This window comes from Somniosus microcephalus, chromosome 2, assembly GCF_052327205.1.
Source record: "Somniosus microcephalus isolate GS21.2 chromosome 2, FLI_Smic_1.0, whole genome shotgun sequence".
Classification (NCBI taxonomy): domain Eukaryota; kingdom Metazoa; phylum Chordata; class Chondrichthyes; order Squaliformes; family Somniosidae; genus Somniosus; species Somniosus microcephalus.
In genome coordinates this window covers 1709414-1723709 of record NC_140988.1, presented here as the reverse complement: position 1 = coordinate 1723709, position 14296 = coordinate 1709414, and the positions used below count along the sequence as shown (strand labels likewise).

At 49.2% G+C, this 14296-nt stretch overlaps 2 protein-coding genes across 6 annotated transcripts in view; one reads left to right on the top strand and one right to left on the bottom strand.

The window, feature by feature from the left end:
• The window catches only part of gne (glucosamine (UDP-N-acetyl)-2-epimerase/N-acetylmannosamine kinase), a 467449-nt gene that overhangs the window by 234601 nt on the left and 218552 nt on the right, over positions 1-14296 (bottom strand). The window lies entirely within an intron of this gene.
• Positions 6608-14296, top strand: part of dcaf10 (DDB1 and CUL4 associated factor 10) — a 57604-nt gene continuing 49915 nt past the window's right edge. The window contains exon 1 of one of the 2 annotated variants that reach the window (XM_086005471.1): positions 6608-7628. In XM_086005471.1, coding sequence (XP_085861597.1) covers positions 6724-7628 — 905 coding nt within the window. In that variant the 5' untranslated portion in view covers positions 6608-6723. The remainder of the gene's footprint in view (positions 7629-14296) is intronic. The other variant, XM_086005462.1, reaches the window with a different exon arrangement.

The window sequence follows — 14296 nt, the reverse complement described above, 5'->3', positions numbered from 1 at the left end:
CTCCTCACATTAAGACACAAAGCCTTCAGGCTTGATTTTTTAACACTCTTAGTCCTTTTAGAATTATTATTTACTGTGGCCCTGTTTGATTTATACCATTGATTTCTCTGCCTTCCACTTTTGCTTTTCTCCTTCCTGTCTTTTGTTTCTATCTTTGCTTCCCTTTCCTCTGTCTCCCTGCACAGGTTCCCAACCCCCTGCCATTTTAGTTTAAACCCTCCTCAACAGGACTAGCAAACACTCCCCCTAGAACATAGGTTCCGGTCCCGCCCAGGTGCAAACCGTCCAGTTTGTACTGGTCCCACCTCCCCCAGAACCGGTTCCAATGTCCCAGGAATTTAAATCCCTCCCCCTTGCACCATTCCTCTAGCCACGTATTCATCTGAAATGTCCTTCTATTTCTACTCTGACTAGCACATGGCACTCATAGCAATCCTAAGATTGCTACCTTTGAGGTCCTATTTTTTAATTTACCTCCTAACTCCCTATATTCAGCTTTTAGGACCTGATCCCATTTTTTTACCAATATAATTGGTACCTATATGCACCACGATAACTGGCTGTTCACCCTCCCCCTCCAGAATGTCCTGCAGCCGCCCCGAGACATCCTTGACCCTTGCACCAGGCAGGCAATATACCATCCTGGAGTCTCGTTTGCAGCCGCAGAAACGCCTATCTATTCCCCTTACAATAGAATCCCTTATCACTATAGCTCTCCCACTCTTTTTCCTCCCGTCCTGTGCAGCAGGACCACCCATGGTGCCAGGAAGTTGGCTGCTGCTGCCTTCCCCCGATAAGCCATCTCCCTCAACAATATCCAAAGTCTTATATCTGTTTGAAAGGGGGATGGCCACAGGGGACCCCTGCATTATCTGCCTGCGCCTACTACTCTGCCTGGTGGTCACCTATTCCGTTCCTGCCTGTGCAGCCTTTACCTACGGTGTGACCGACTCCCTAAACGTACTATCCACGATGTTCTCAGCATCGCGAATGCTCCAGTATGTATCCATTCGCAGCTCCAGCGCCGCAATGCGGTCTGCCAGTAGCTGCAGCTGGATACACTTCCTGCATACATGGTCGTCGGGGACACAGGAAGTGTCCCTGATTTCCCACATAGTGCAGGAGGAGCATGCCACGGGACCGAGCTGTGCTGCCATGACTTACCCTTTAATTAATTCAAATGAAATTAAATCAATACCACTAATTATACTACAATTAAATGATATACTCAAGGGCCCTTGTTTACTAGCACTCCCCGCAACACAACAGAGACCCTAGAAACTATAAACCACAAAAATTAAGTTTGGAAAAAAGCGAGAAATACTCACCAACCAATCACGTACCTGCTTTCTGGTGACGTCACACTTCGATTACTTTTTACTTCTCGCTGCTGCCGCCGGTGAGTCTACGTCGCTCTCTCTCTCCCCGCTCCTTAACTCCTCGGTCCTCGGATCTTTTATACTCAGCTGAGAGGGCAGACGGGACCTCAGTTTAACATCTCAACCGAAAGATGGCACCTCTGACAGTGCAGCGCTCCCTCAGTAATGCACTGGAGTGTCAGCCTGGATTTCATGCTGAAGTCTCTGCAATGAGACTTGAACCCACAACCTACTGACTACCATGGCTGACACTAAAGACTGTTTGCAACCTCTAACCTTTTTTAATTTATTTGTTCATGGGGTGGGCATCACTGGCAAGGCCAGTGTTTATTGCCCATCCCTAATTGCCCTTGAGAAGGTGGTAGTGAGCCGCCTTCTTGAACCGCTATTGCTTTGTAGCAGTTTGGTACAACTGAGTGTCTTACTGGGCCATTTCAGAGGGTCAGTTAAGAGTCAACCACATTGCTGTGGGTCTGGAGTCACATATAGGCCAGACCGGGTAAGGACGGCAGATTTCCTTCCCTAAAGGACATTAGTGAACCAGATGGGTTTTTATGGCAATCCGGTAGTTTCATGGTCAGCATTACTGACACTAGCTTTTTATTCCAGATTTATTTAATTAACTGAATTTAAATTCCCCAGCTGCGTGTGGTGGGATTTGAACTCGTGTCTCTGCAAACATCAGTCGAGGCCTCTGTATTACTAATACAATAGCAAAATACTGCGGATGCTGGAAATCTGAAATAACAGAAAATGCTGGAAATACTCAGCAGGCCGTGGAGAGAGAAACAGAGTTAACGTTTCAGGTCTGGGACCCTTCATCAGAACTGGAAAAAGCTGGAGATGTAACAGATATTAAGCAGGTGCAGAGACGGCGGCGGGGGGGGTTAGGAGGGGAGGAAGGAATTGAAAGAACATACTGTGAAAATGTTGCAAATGGGAATGGCAAAATCATACAGCATGAAAAATGGGGGCAGGGATTATTATCTGAAATTGTTGAACTCGATATCGAGTCCGGAAGGCTGTAAAGTGCCTAATCGAAAGATGAGGTGCTGTTCCTCGAGTTTACGCTGAGCTTCCGTGGAACAGTGCAAGAGCCCGAGGACAGAGAGATCAGAGTGGGAGTGGAGCGGAAAATTAAAGTGACAGGCGACCGGAAGCTCAGGGTCACCCTTACGGACTGAAAGGAGGTGTTCCGCAAAGCGGTTGCCCAATCTGCGTTTGGTCTCCCCAATGTAGAGGAGACCGCATCGTGAGCAGCGAATACAGTATATTAAATTGCAAGAAGTACAAGTAAATCGCTGTTTCACCTGGAAGGGGTGTTTGGGGCCCTGGACAGTGGGAAGGGGGGAGGTAAAAGGGCATGTGTTGCATCTCCTGCGTTTGCACGGGAAGGTGCCAGGTGAAGGAGAAGGGCTGTTAGGGGTGATTGAGGAATGGACCAGGGTGTTGCGGAGGGAGCTTTCCCTTCGGAATGCCGAAAGGGGAGGTGAGGGGAAGATGTGTTTGGTGGTGGGATCACGTTGGAGGTGGCGGAAATGGCGGAGGATGATCCGTTGAATGTGGAGGCTGGTGGGGTGAAAGGTGAGGACGAGGGGAACCCTATCGTGGTTCAGGGAGGGAGGGGAAGGGGTGAGAGCAGAAGTGCGGGAAATGGAACAGACACGGTCAAGGGCCGTGTCAACCACAGTAGAGGGGAATCCTCGGTTGAGGAAAAAGGAAGACATGTCGGAAGCACTGGTATGGAAGGTGGCATCGTCAGAACAGACGCGGCGGAGACGGAGAAACTGGGAGAATGGAATAGAGTCCTTACAGGAAACGGGGTGGGAGGAAGTGTAGTCCAGGTAGCTGTGGGAGTCGGTGGGCTTGTAGTGGATGTTTGTCGAAAGCTGATCGCCAGAAATGGAGACGGAGAAGTCAAGGAAGGGAAGGGAAGAGTCGGAGATGGACCATGTGAAGGTGAGGGAAGGGTGGAAATTGGAAGTAAAGTGAATGAACGTATCTAGTTCAGGGCAAGAGCAGGAAACGGCACCGATACAGTCATCAATGTACCGGAAAAATAGGTGAGGGAGGGGACCCGAGTAGGACTGGAACATAGAGTGTTCCACAAATCCCATGAACAGGCAGGCATAGCTAGGGCCCATGCGGGTTCCCATAGCAACACCTTTAATTTGGAGGAAGTGAGTGGAGTCAGAGAAGAAGTTGTTCAATGTGAGAACAAGTTCAGCCAGGCGGAGGAGGGTGGTGGAGGATGGGGACTGGTTGGGCCGCTGTTCAAGGAAGAAACGGAGCGCCCTCAGGCCATCCTGGTGGGGGATGGAGGTGCAGAGGGATTGTACGTCCATGGTGAAAAGGAGACGGTTGGGGCCAGGAAACTGGAAACTGTTAAAGTGACGGAGGGCGTCGGAAGAGTCGCGAATGTAGGTGGGAAGAGACTGGACAAGGGGAGAAAAAATAGAGTCGAGATAGGAAGAGATAAGTTCCGCGGGGGCAAGAACAGGCTGAAACGATGGGTCTACCAGGGCAGTCCTGTTTGTGGATCTTGGGAAGGAGGTAGAAGCGGGCTGTGCGGGGTTGGGGGACTATGAGGTTGGCGGCCATGGAGGGAAGATCTCCAGAGGAGATGAGGTCAGTGACTGTCTTGGAAACAATGGCTTGATGTTTGCTAGTGGGGTCATGGTCCAGGCGGAGGTAGGAGGAGGTGTTGGCGTTCAGCTTCCACACGCTAGAGGTCCAGTAACATAACCACTGTGCTACCATTCCAAATATAAAGTAGTAGAACTAAATATGGTTACCAACTCTGGACCTATTCCCGGAGGTTTCATCACATGATCTCCCACAGTCCAACAGCCTTTATTCCTGTCTCCAATAGAAGATAGGAGCAGGAGTCGGCCATTCGGCCCCTCGAGCCTGCTCCGCCATTCAATGCGATCATGGCTGATCATCCAAACTCAGTACCCTGTCCCTGCTTTCTCTCCATATCCCTTGATCCCTTTAGCCTTAAGAAATACATCTAACTCCTTGAATATATTTAATGAATTGGCCTCAACTGCCTTCTGTGGTAGAGAATTCCACAGGTTCATCACTCTCTGGGTGAAGAAATTCTTCCTCATCTCTGTCCTAAATGGCTTACCCCTTATCCTTAGACTGTGACCCCTGGTTCTGGACTCCCCGGCCATCGGGAACATCCTTCCTGCATCTAGTCTGTCTAGTCCTGTTAGAATTTTATAAGTTTCAATGATATCCCCTCTCATTCTTCTAAACTCCAGCGAGTATAAGCCCAATCGACCCAATCTCTCCTCATACGTCATTCCTGCCATCCCAGGTATCAGTCTGGTGAATCTTCGCTGCACTCCCTCCATGGCAAGAACATCCTTCCTCAGATAAGGCGACCAAAACTGCACACAATACTCAAGTCTAAAGACGGAAGTCACACCCCCATCCACATCAATGGGGCTGTGGTGGAAAGGGTGGACAGCTTTAAGTTCCTCGGAGTCCACATCACGGAAGACCTCTCCTGGTCCCTCAATACCTCCTCTCTGGTGAAGAAGGCCCAGCAGCGCCTATATTTCCTAAGGAGGCTGAAAGGATGTAACCTGTCACCCCTGATCCTCTCTAACTTTTACCGCTGCACAATAGAGAGCATCCTGACAAACTGTATCACAGTATGGTACGGCAGCTGTAGCTACTCTGACTGGAAAGCCCTGCAGCGGGTAGTCAAAACTGCCCAACGCATTACCGGCACCCGGCTACCAACCATAGAGCACATATACCAGAAACGCTGTTTACGGAGGTCATGGTCCATCATCAAAGACCCTACCCACCCCAGCCACAGTCTGTTCGCCCTCCTGCCATCCGGGAGATGCTACAGATGCATTCGCACCCGTACGACCAGATTTAGGAACAGCTTCTTTCCCAGGGCTGTCATCCTACTGAACTCCACAAATAAACTCTAAAGCCTGCACATCTGCCAATGCACTTTATTATGGTTATATTTATGTTAATGTATTACAAGCCAAATGTATGTTGAATGTTTAAATGTCTTAATCTAAATGTACACTCTCGGGAGCTGCAAGCCTACATTTCGTTGTACTGCACTTGTGCGCTAACAATGACAATAAAAGTTGATTTGATTTGATTTTGAGATGTGGTCTCACCAAGGCCCTGTACAACTGCAGCAAGACATCTGTGTTCCTGTACTCAAACCCTCTCGCTACGAAGGCCAACATACCATTTGCCTTCTTAACCGCCTGCTGCAACTGCATGCTTACCTTCAGCGACTGGTGCACAAGGACACCCAGGTCTCTTTGCACTTCCCCTTCTCCCAATCTATTGCCGTTCAGATAATAATCTGCCATCCTGTTTTTGCCACCAAAGTGGATAACCTCGCATTTATCCACATTATACTGCATCTGCCATGCTTCTGCCCAATCACCCAACCTGTTCAAATCATTACTGGAGTTTCTCAGCATCCTCCTCACAGCACACACGCCCACCCAGCTTTGTGTCGTCTGCAAACTTGGAGATATTACATCTAGTTCCCTTGTCTAGATCATTAATATATATAGTGAATAACTGGGGTCCTAGGACCGATCCCTGCAGTACCCCACTAGTCATGGCCTGCCACTTGGAAAAAACCCGTTTATTCCAACTCTTTGCTTTCTGTCTGCCCCTTGCCCCCAATCCCGTGTGCTTTAACTTTACACGCTAATCTCTTATGTGGGACCTTATCGAAAGCCTTCTGAAAGTCCAAATACACCACATCCACTGGTTCTCCCTTATCTATTTTACCAGTTACCTCCTCAAAAAATTCCAGTAGATTAGTCAAGCACGATTTACCTTTTGTAAATCCATGTTGACTTTGTCTGATCCGGTCACTGTTTTCCAAGTGCTCTACTATTACATCTTTTATAATGGACTCTAGCATTTTCCCCACTACCGATGTCAGGCTTACCGGTCTGTAATTCCCCGTTTTCTCTCTACCACCTTTTTTGAAAAGTGGGGTAACATTAGCTACCCTCCAATCCATGGGAACTGTTCCAGAGTCTATCGAATTTTGGAAGATGATCAGCAATGCATCTACTATTTCTAGGGCCACTTCCTTAAATATTTTTATTAACAAATAAATCAAAGTCCCTATGATTTTACTTTCAGACAATAGTGTGCAGGAGATTGATCTTCAATGGCTGGAGGCTGGCGATCTGACAACAGTTGCTATTGCCGCCGACCCGGGACACCCGAAGCCAGCAGGCCCTGAGCGGAACCTTTGTACCGGAAGCTGTCGCCGCCGGACGGGCGGCGGTTGTGACGGTTGGAGTGGCGCGCGCAACCAGAGCCCGCCGCCATGAGCGGGAGACCGAGCCCGACCGGGGGACCGAGCCCGACCGGGGAACCGGGACTGACCGGGGGACCGAGCCCGACCGGGGAACCGGGACTGACCGGGGGACCGAGCCCGCCGCCCGGGGAACCGGGACTGACCGGGGGACCGAGCCCGACCGGGGAACCGGGACTGACCGGGGGACCGAGCCCGACCGGGGAACCGGGACTGACCGGGGGACCGAGCCCGACCGGGGAACCGGGACTGACCGGGGGACCGAGCCCACCCGGGGAACCGGGACTGACCGGGGGACCGAGCCCGCCGCCCGGGGAACCGAGAGTGACCGGGGGACCGAGCCCGCCGCCCGGGGAACCGGGACTGACCGGGAGGCCGAGACTGACCGGGGGACCGAGCCCAGCCGGGGAACCGGGACTGACCGGGGGACCGAGCCCAGCCGGGGAACCGGGACTGACCGGGGGACCGAGCCCGCCGCCCGGGGAACCGAGAGTGACCGGGGGACCGAGACTGACCGGGGGACCGAGCCCGACCGGGGGACCGGGACTGACCGGGAGGCCGAGAGTGACCGGGGGGCCGAGCCCGCCGCCCGGGGAACCGGGACTAACTGGGGGGCCGGGACTGACCGGGGGACCGAGACCGACCGGGGGACCGAGCCCGCCGCCCGGGGAACCGGGACTGACCGGCGGACCGAACCCGGGACCGAGCCGCCCTCCCGCCAAGAGCCGTCGACGCGGCGTCTTCTCCTGGGTGCGCGGCCGCTCGTTGGGCCGCGGCCTCGGGCCGCTGGTGGAGCCGGGCCGGGAGACCTACTGCATCAGGACCAGCCTGTACCGCTCGATGAACCCGGCCGGCTCGGTGCCGCTCAGCACCAAGACCCACGGAGCCGCCTTCAACCTGGAGTACTCGCCCGACGGGTAAGGAGCGGCACCCGGAGCCGGCCCTCACCCGCTCCCTGACCCGGTGCAGTGTTGCCCAGAATAAATACCCACCCACTAACACCCGGTGGGCATTCTCAGAAGTTTAGTGGTGGTGTAAGCTGGTTCTAATTTTGCATCTATCCTGAATATTTATGGTGTAAGCCATGTATCAAGCTCGATTCGTCTCGAGAGCAGAAGACGGAGGCTAACCTTGCCTGCGCTGTGGGGTCAGTTTGGACCCTGACTTTGGGATTCAAGCTACATTTACCCTGCAGCACGAGTGCCAAGTGAAACTACTTCACACTGATGCTACAGTTGAAAATGCAAACCTGGAGTAAACTTTCACTACCCTGTGAAACCTGCAGAAACGTTTTAATATCTAGGCCACAGTACATGTTGGACTTTATTTGACAACAATCTATTAGTGCTGTGATTTTTGCTGTGGTACCATTATTGGGCTATCGTTGGATATAAATATAAGGTCGTGTGCACACTGTCACCTGGTCCAGGCCTCCGCTTCTATGCACCGTTAGGAAGGCAATGGGGAAATAAAGGCATGAGCTGAGAGATGGGCAGCTACCAATTGGAATCTAGTTATGGCCAACCAATGAGATTCAAGGGACATCATGGGATGGATAGCACAAAAAAGACAACTGGCTCAATCTCTCTTGGCAGTGATCACCTTGTCCATTATAGAATCATAGACTAGTAAAAAGAAAGACTTGCATTTATATAGCGCCTTTCACAACCACCAGAAGACCCAAACCGCTTTACAGCCAATGAAGTACTTTTTGAAGTGGAGTCACTGTTGTAGGAAACACGACAGCCAATTTGCACCCAGCAAGCTCCCACAAACAACAATGTGATAATGATCAAATAATCTGTTTTAATGTTTATTGAAGGATAAATATTGGTCAGGACACCGGGGAGAACTCCCCCCCGCTCTTCAAAATAATGCCATAGGATCTTTTATGTCCACCTGAGGGGCCTCAGTTTAATGTATCATCCGAAAGATGGCACCTACGACAGTGCAGCATTCCCTCAGTACTGCACTGGAGCGTCAGCCTAGATTTTTGCGCTCAAGTCTCTGGGTGGGGACTTGAACCCTCAACCTTCTGACTCAGGCGAGAGTGCTACTAACTAAACCATGACTGACACTGTACAGCACAGAAGGAGGCCATTCGGCCCATCAAGTTTGCGCCGGCTCTTTTGAAGAGCAATCCAGTTAGTCCCACTCCCCTGCTATTTCCACTTTCCCTGCAATTTTTTCTCCAAGTATTTATCCAATTCCCTTTTAAAGGCTACTATTGATTCTATTTGTAGGGAAATGGTGTTAGGAAAATTGATGGGACTGAAAGCCGATAAATCCCCAGGGCCTGATAATCTACATCCCAGGGTACTTAAGGAAGTGGCCCTAGAAATAGTAGATGCATTGCTGGTCATCTTCCAGAACTCGATAGACTCTGGAACGGTACCCATGGATTGGCGGGTAGCTAATGTTACCCCACTATTCAAAAAAGGTGGTAGAGAAAAGGCGGGGAATTATAGACCGGTAAGCTTGTCATCGGTAGTGGGGAGAATGCTAGAGCCCATTATAAAAGATGTAATAGCAGAGCACTTGGAAAGCAGTGACTGGATCGGACAAAGTCAACATGGATTTACAAAAGGTAAATCATGCTTGACTAATCTACTGGAATTTTTTGAGGATGTAACTGGTAAAATAGATAAGGGAGAACCAGTGGATGTGATGTATTTGGACTTTCAGAAGGCTTTCGATAAGGTCCCGCGTAAGAGATTAGCGTGCAAAATTAAGGCACATGGGATTGGGGGCAAGGTATTGACTTGGATAGAGAACTGGTTGGCGGACAGAAAGCAAAGAGTTGGAATAAACGGGTCGCTTTCCGAGTGGCAGGCAGTGACTAGTGGGGTACCGCAAGGATCGGTCCTACGACCCCAGCTGTTCACAATATATATTAATGATCTGGACGAGGGAATTGGATGTAATATCTCCAAATTTGCAGACGACACAAAGCTGGGGGGGAGGGTATGCTGTGAGGAGGATGTCGTGAAACTCCAGCACGATTTGGACAGGTTGGGTGATCGGGCAGAAACATGGCAAATGCACTATAATGTGGATAAATGTGAGGTTATCCACTTTGGTGGCAAAAACAGGAAGGCAGATTATTATTTGAATGGCAATAGATTGGGAGAAGGGGAAGTGCAGAGAGACCTGGGTGTTCTTGTACACCAGCCGCTGAAGGTAAGCATGCAGGTGCAGCAGGCAGTTAAGAAGGCAAATGGTATGTTGGCCTTCGTAGCAAGAGGGTTCGAGTACAAGAACAAGGATGTCTTGCTGCAGTTGTACAGGGCCTTGGTGAGACCACACCTTGAGTATTGTGTGCAGTTTTGGTCGCCTTATCTGAGGAAGGACGTTCTTGCCATGGAGGGAGTGCAGCGAAGATTCACCAGGCTGATACCTGGGATGGCAGGAATGACGTATGAGGAGAGATTGTGTCGATTGGGCTTATACTCACTGGAGTTTAGAAGATTGAGAGGGGATCTCATCAAAACCTATAAAATTCTGTCAGGCCTGGACAGACTAGATGCAGGAAGGATGTTTCTGATGGCCGGGGAGTCCAGAACCAGGGGTCTAAGGATAAGGGGTAAGCCATTTAGGACTGAAATGAGGAATTTCTTCACCCAGAGAGTGGTGAACCTGTGGAATTCTCTGTCACAGAGGCTGGTGGAGGCCAGTTCATTAAGTATATTCAAGAAAGAGTTGGATATATTTCTTAAGGCTAAAGGGATATGGGGAGAAGGCAGGGACCGGGTACTGAATTTGGATGATCAGCCATGATCTCATTGAATGGCAGAGCAGGCTCGAGGGGCCGAATGGCCTACTCCTGCTCCTATCTTCTATGTTTCTATCCACCACTCTGTAGGCAGTGCACTCTAAATCCGAACCACTCATTGCGTAAAAAGGTTTTCCTCATGTCGCCTCTGGTTCTTTTGCCAATTATCATAAATCTGTACCCTCTGATTATCGACCCATTTTTGTACTCTCTGCCTCTATTTATAAAGCCCAGGATCCCATGTGCTTTATTAACTGCTTTGTTAACCTGTCCTGCCACCTTCGAAGATTTGTGAAGAAGCACCCCGAGATCGCTCTCTTCTTTCACCCCATTAAGATTGTACCATTTAGTGTGTATGGTCTCTCCTCATTCTTCGACCAAAATGTATCACCTCACGCTTCTCTGCATTGAACTTCATCTGTCATGTGTCTGCCCTTTCCACCAGCCTGTCTATGTCCTCTTGAAGTCTATTACTATCTTCCTCACTTTTTACTACACTTCCAAGTTTCACGTCTGCCACGTTTCCTACATTACAACAGTGACTACACTGCAAAAGTACTTAAATGGCTGTAAGTGGGACGTCCTGTGGTTGTCAATGGCACGATGTAAATACAAGTATTTCTTTAACCCCAATTATTTATATTTACATATATTAGTGTGTGGGTGTTTAGTCAGGATAGAGGCTGTAACCCGGGCTCTGGATTGTGGTCTGAGTGGGAGGCATAAACAAGGAAAATGTTCAAAAATAGATCAGGTGGGTGTGAAGGCAACGGTTGGCAGAGGAGGCTGCAGACTGGGGCAAGGCTGGAGTCTGATAAGGTGAGCGTTAGTGCACTTTTCAAATTGATGTTACGCAGCTGAGGCTGGTTTAAAAGTATGAGGGACTGGTTGGGGATTGTTGGGCTGAGAATGTGGAACAGAAGGATGTACTCGATGAGGCTGTACTGGAAGCAAATCCAGCTAATTACCCATTGCCATAGCTGTGCTGCTGCTAATGTGGCGTTTGGGTGGGTTACCGAGGAGTACTTGGGTAGATGGGGCCAAATTAATGGAGGAACTTAGAAAGAAAATGAAATGTATTCAAAGTCAGGACTGGATGCATAAGTGGGGTGGGTACCAGTTGAAACATCAGAGAGCAATATGGCTGGCTTGTGTATTTTTCTGGAATTGATTCTCTGAAGATGGGAGCTTCAATACCAAGTGTTTAGCATGAACAAATTGGAAACACGCTAGGGACTCTTTAATCATACAGACACACAGCTTTTAATTTTGCAGAATTTCAAATATACCAGCATTTCATGAGGGAAGAAACAAAATTGATCTCAGCACTTTCTTACAACATTGCAAGTTTCATATTGCTCTAAAACCTCTGAATAGGGCAGTTGGACAGATTAGGAGGAAAGCTGTAGTTCGAGTATTTTCATTGTTTGTGTGAATACAGAATTGACACATAGAGAATATAGAATCATCGAATGGTTACAGCACAGAAGGAGGCCCGTCGAGCCCGTGCCGGCTCTCTGCAAGAGCTCTTCAGCTAGTCCCACTCCTCCGGTTATTCCCCGTAGCCCTGCAAATTTTTTTCTTTCAGGTACTTATCCAATTCCCTTTTGAAAGCCACAATTGAATCTGCCTCCACCACCCTTCCAGGCAGTGAATTCCAGATCCTAACCACTCGCTGCGTAAAAGAGTTTTTTCTCATGTCGCCTTTGGTTCTTCTGTCAATCATCTTAAATCTGTGTCCTCTGGTTCTCGACCCTTCCGCCAATGGGAACAGTTTCTCTCTATCTACTCTGGCCAGACCCCTCATGATTTTGAGCACCTCAATCTCCTCTCAACCTTCTCTGCTCTTAAGGAGAACAACCCCAGCTTCTCCAGTCTATCCATGTATCTGAAGTCCCTCATCCCTGGTACCATTCTTGTAAATCTCCTCTGCACCCTCTCTAAGGCCTTCACATCCTTCCTAAAGTGCAGTGCCCAGAATTGGACACAATACTCCAGTTGAGGCCGAACCAGTGTTTTATAAAAGTTCATCATAACTTCCTTGCTTTTGTACTCTATGTCTCTATTTATGAAGCCCAGGATCCCGTATGCTTTTTAACTGCTTTCTCAACCTGCCCTGCTACCTTCAACGATTTGTGCACATATACCCCCAGGTCTCTCTCTTCATGCACCCCTTTAGAATTGTATCCTTTAGTTTATATTGTCTCTCTTCGTTCTTCCTACCAAAATGTATCACTTCGCTGCATTAAATTTCATCTGCCATGTGTCCGCCCATTCCACCAGCCTGTCTATGTCCTCTTGAAGTCTATCGCTATCCTCCTCACTGTACACTATACTTCCAAGTTTTGTGTCATCTGCAAATTTTGAAATTGTTCAAGATTATTTTATTGCCATATGTAACTGGTACAATGGAATGCTTACTCCCCACTCACTCCCACAATATAAGTATAATAAATATAAAAAGCAAAAGTAAAAACAAGTATAAATATAGAATCAATAAGCAAATAAGTATAGCAATGACAGTCCAAGTTGCAGGATATGATGAATAGTGCAAAAAGCCTCTATTACCACTGGAAGTAATAGTAATGTAATATGATAAGTATATGGTAGTATAAGTATATATAAATAAGTATAAGTTAAAATGCAGTGTGCAATGTACAAATGAGTTATAAGTTATATAAGTTAAGGTTGAGGTACAAGAGTCCTATGTGCACACAGTCCAGTGATCAAGAATGTTCTTGTGCGCTCATGGTTCAAGTGATATACAGTTCCAGGGTGGGAGGGAGAATGTGACTATGGTATGTGGGGCAGTGCGGTTAGCAGTTCAGTAGGCGCACTGCCTGTGGGTAGAAACTGTTCTTGAACCTGTTGGTCCTGGTTCGAATGCTGCGGTACCGACGGCCGGACCGCAGGAGGGAGAACAGTTCGTGCCCAGGGTGATTGGGGTCCTGGATGATGGAGCGGGCCTTGTTCCGACACCTGGTCTGAAAGATCTCCTCGATGGACGGAAGTGCACACCCGATGATCTTTTCTGCCGTCCTCACAACCCTCTGGATGGCTTTCCTGTCCTGTGCAGTGGTGTTACCATACCACACATTGACACCACCCGTCAGGACGCTCTCTATGGTGCCGTGGTAAAAGTTCACAAGTCACTGTGTGCTTATGCAGCATTTCCTCAGGCACCGTAGAGGGTAGAGGCGCTGGTGTGCCTTCTTCAGCATGGCCTCAGTGTTGTGATTCCAGGCCAGGTCATCGGAGATCTGCAGCCCCAGGAATCGGAAGCAACTGACGACTTCCATTGGTGTCCCGTCTATGCTGATGGGGCAGTGGTTCCCTCGGTGGCTTCTGAAGTCCACGATGAGCTCCCTAGTCTTGCCAACGTTCAGGGCAAGATTGTTGTCATTGCAGCATCTCATCAGCTGGACTATCTCATCTCTGTACTCCGTCTCGTCGTCGTTGCTTATCAGGGCGATTACTGTGGTGTCGTCGGCAAACTTGATGATCCGGTTGTTGCTGTGTATGGCTGTACAGTCATGTGTAAACAGAAAGTACAACCGAGGACTGAGGCAGCAGCCTTGTGGCGCTCCGGTGTTGAGGACCAGAGTGGATGATGTGTTGTTCCCTATTTTCACCACTTGAGGCCTGCCAGTCAGAAAATCCAGAATCCAATTGCAGATGGGAGTGCCCAGGCCTAGGTCCCTCAGTTTCAGGACCAGCTTGGAGGGAACAATAGTATTAAATGCAGAACTGTAGTCAATGAACAACAGTCTGACGTAGGTGTCCCTCCTGTCTAGATGTTCCAGGCCAGTGTGT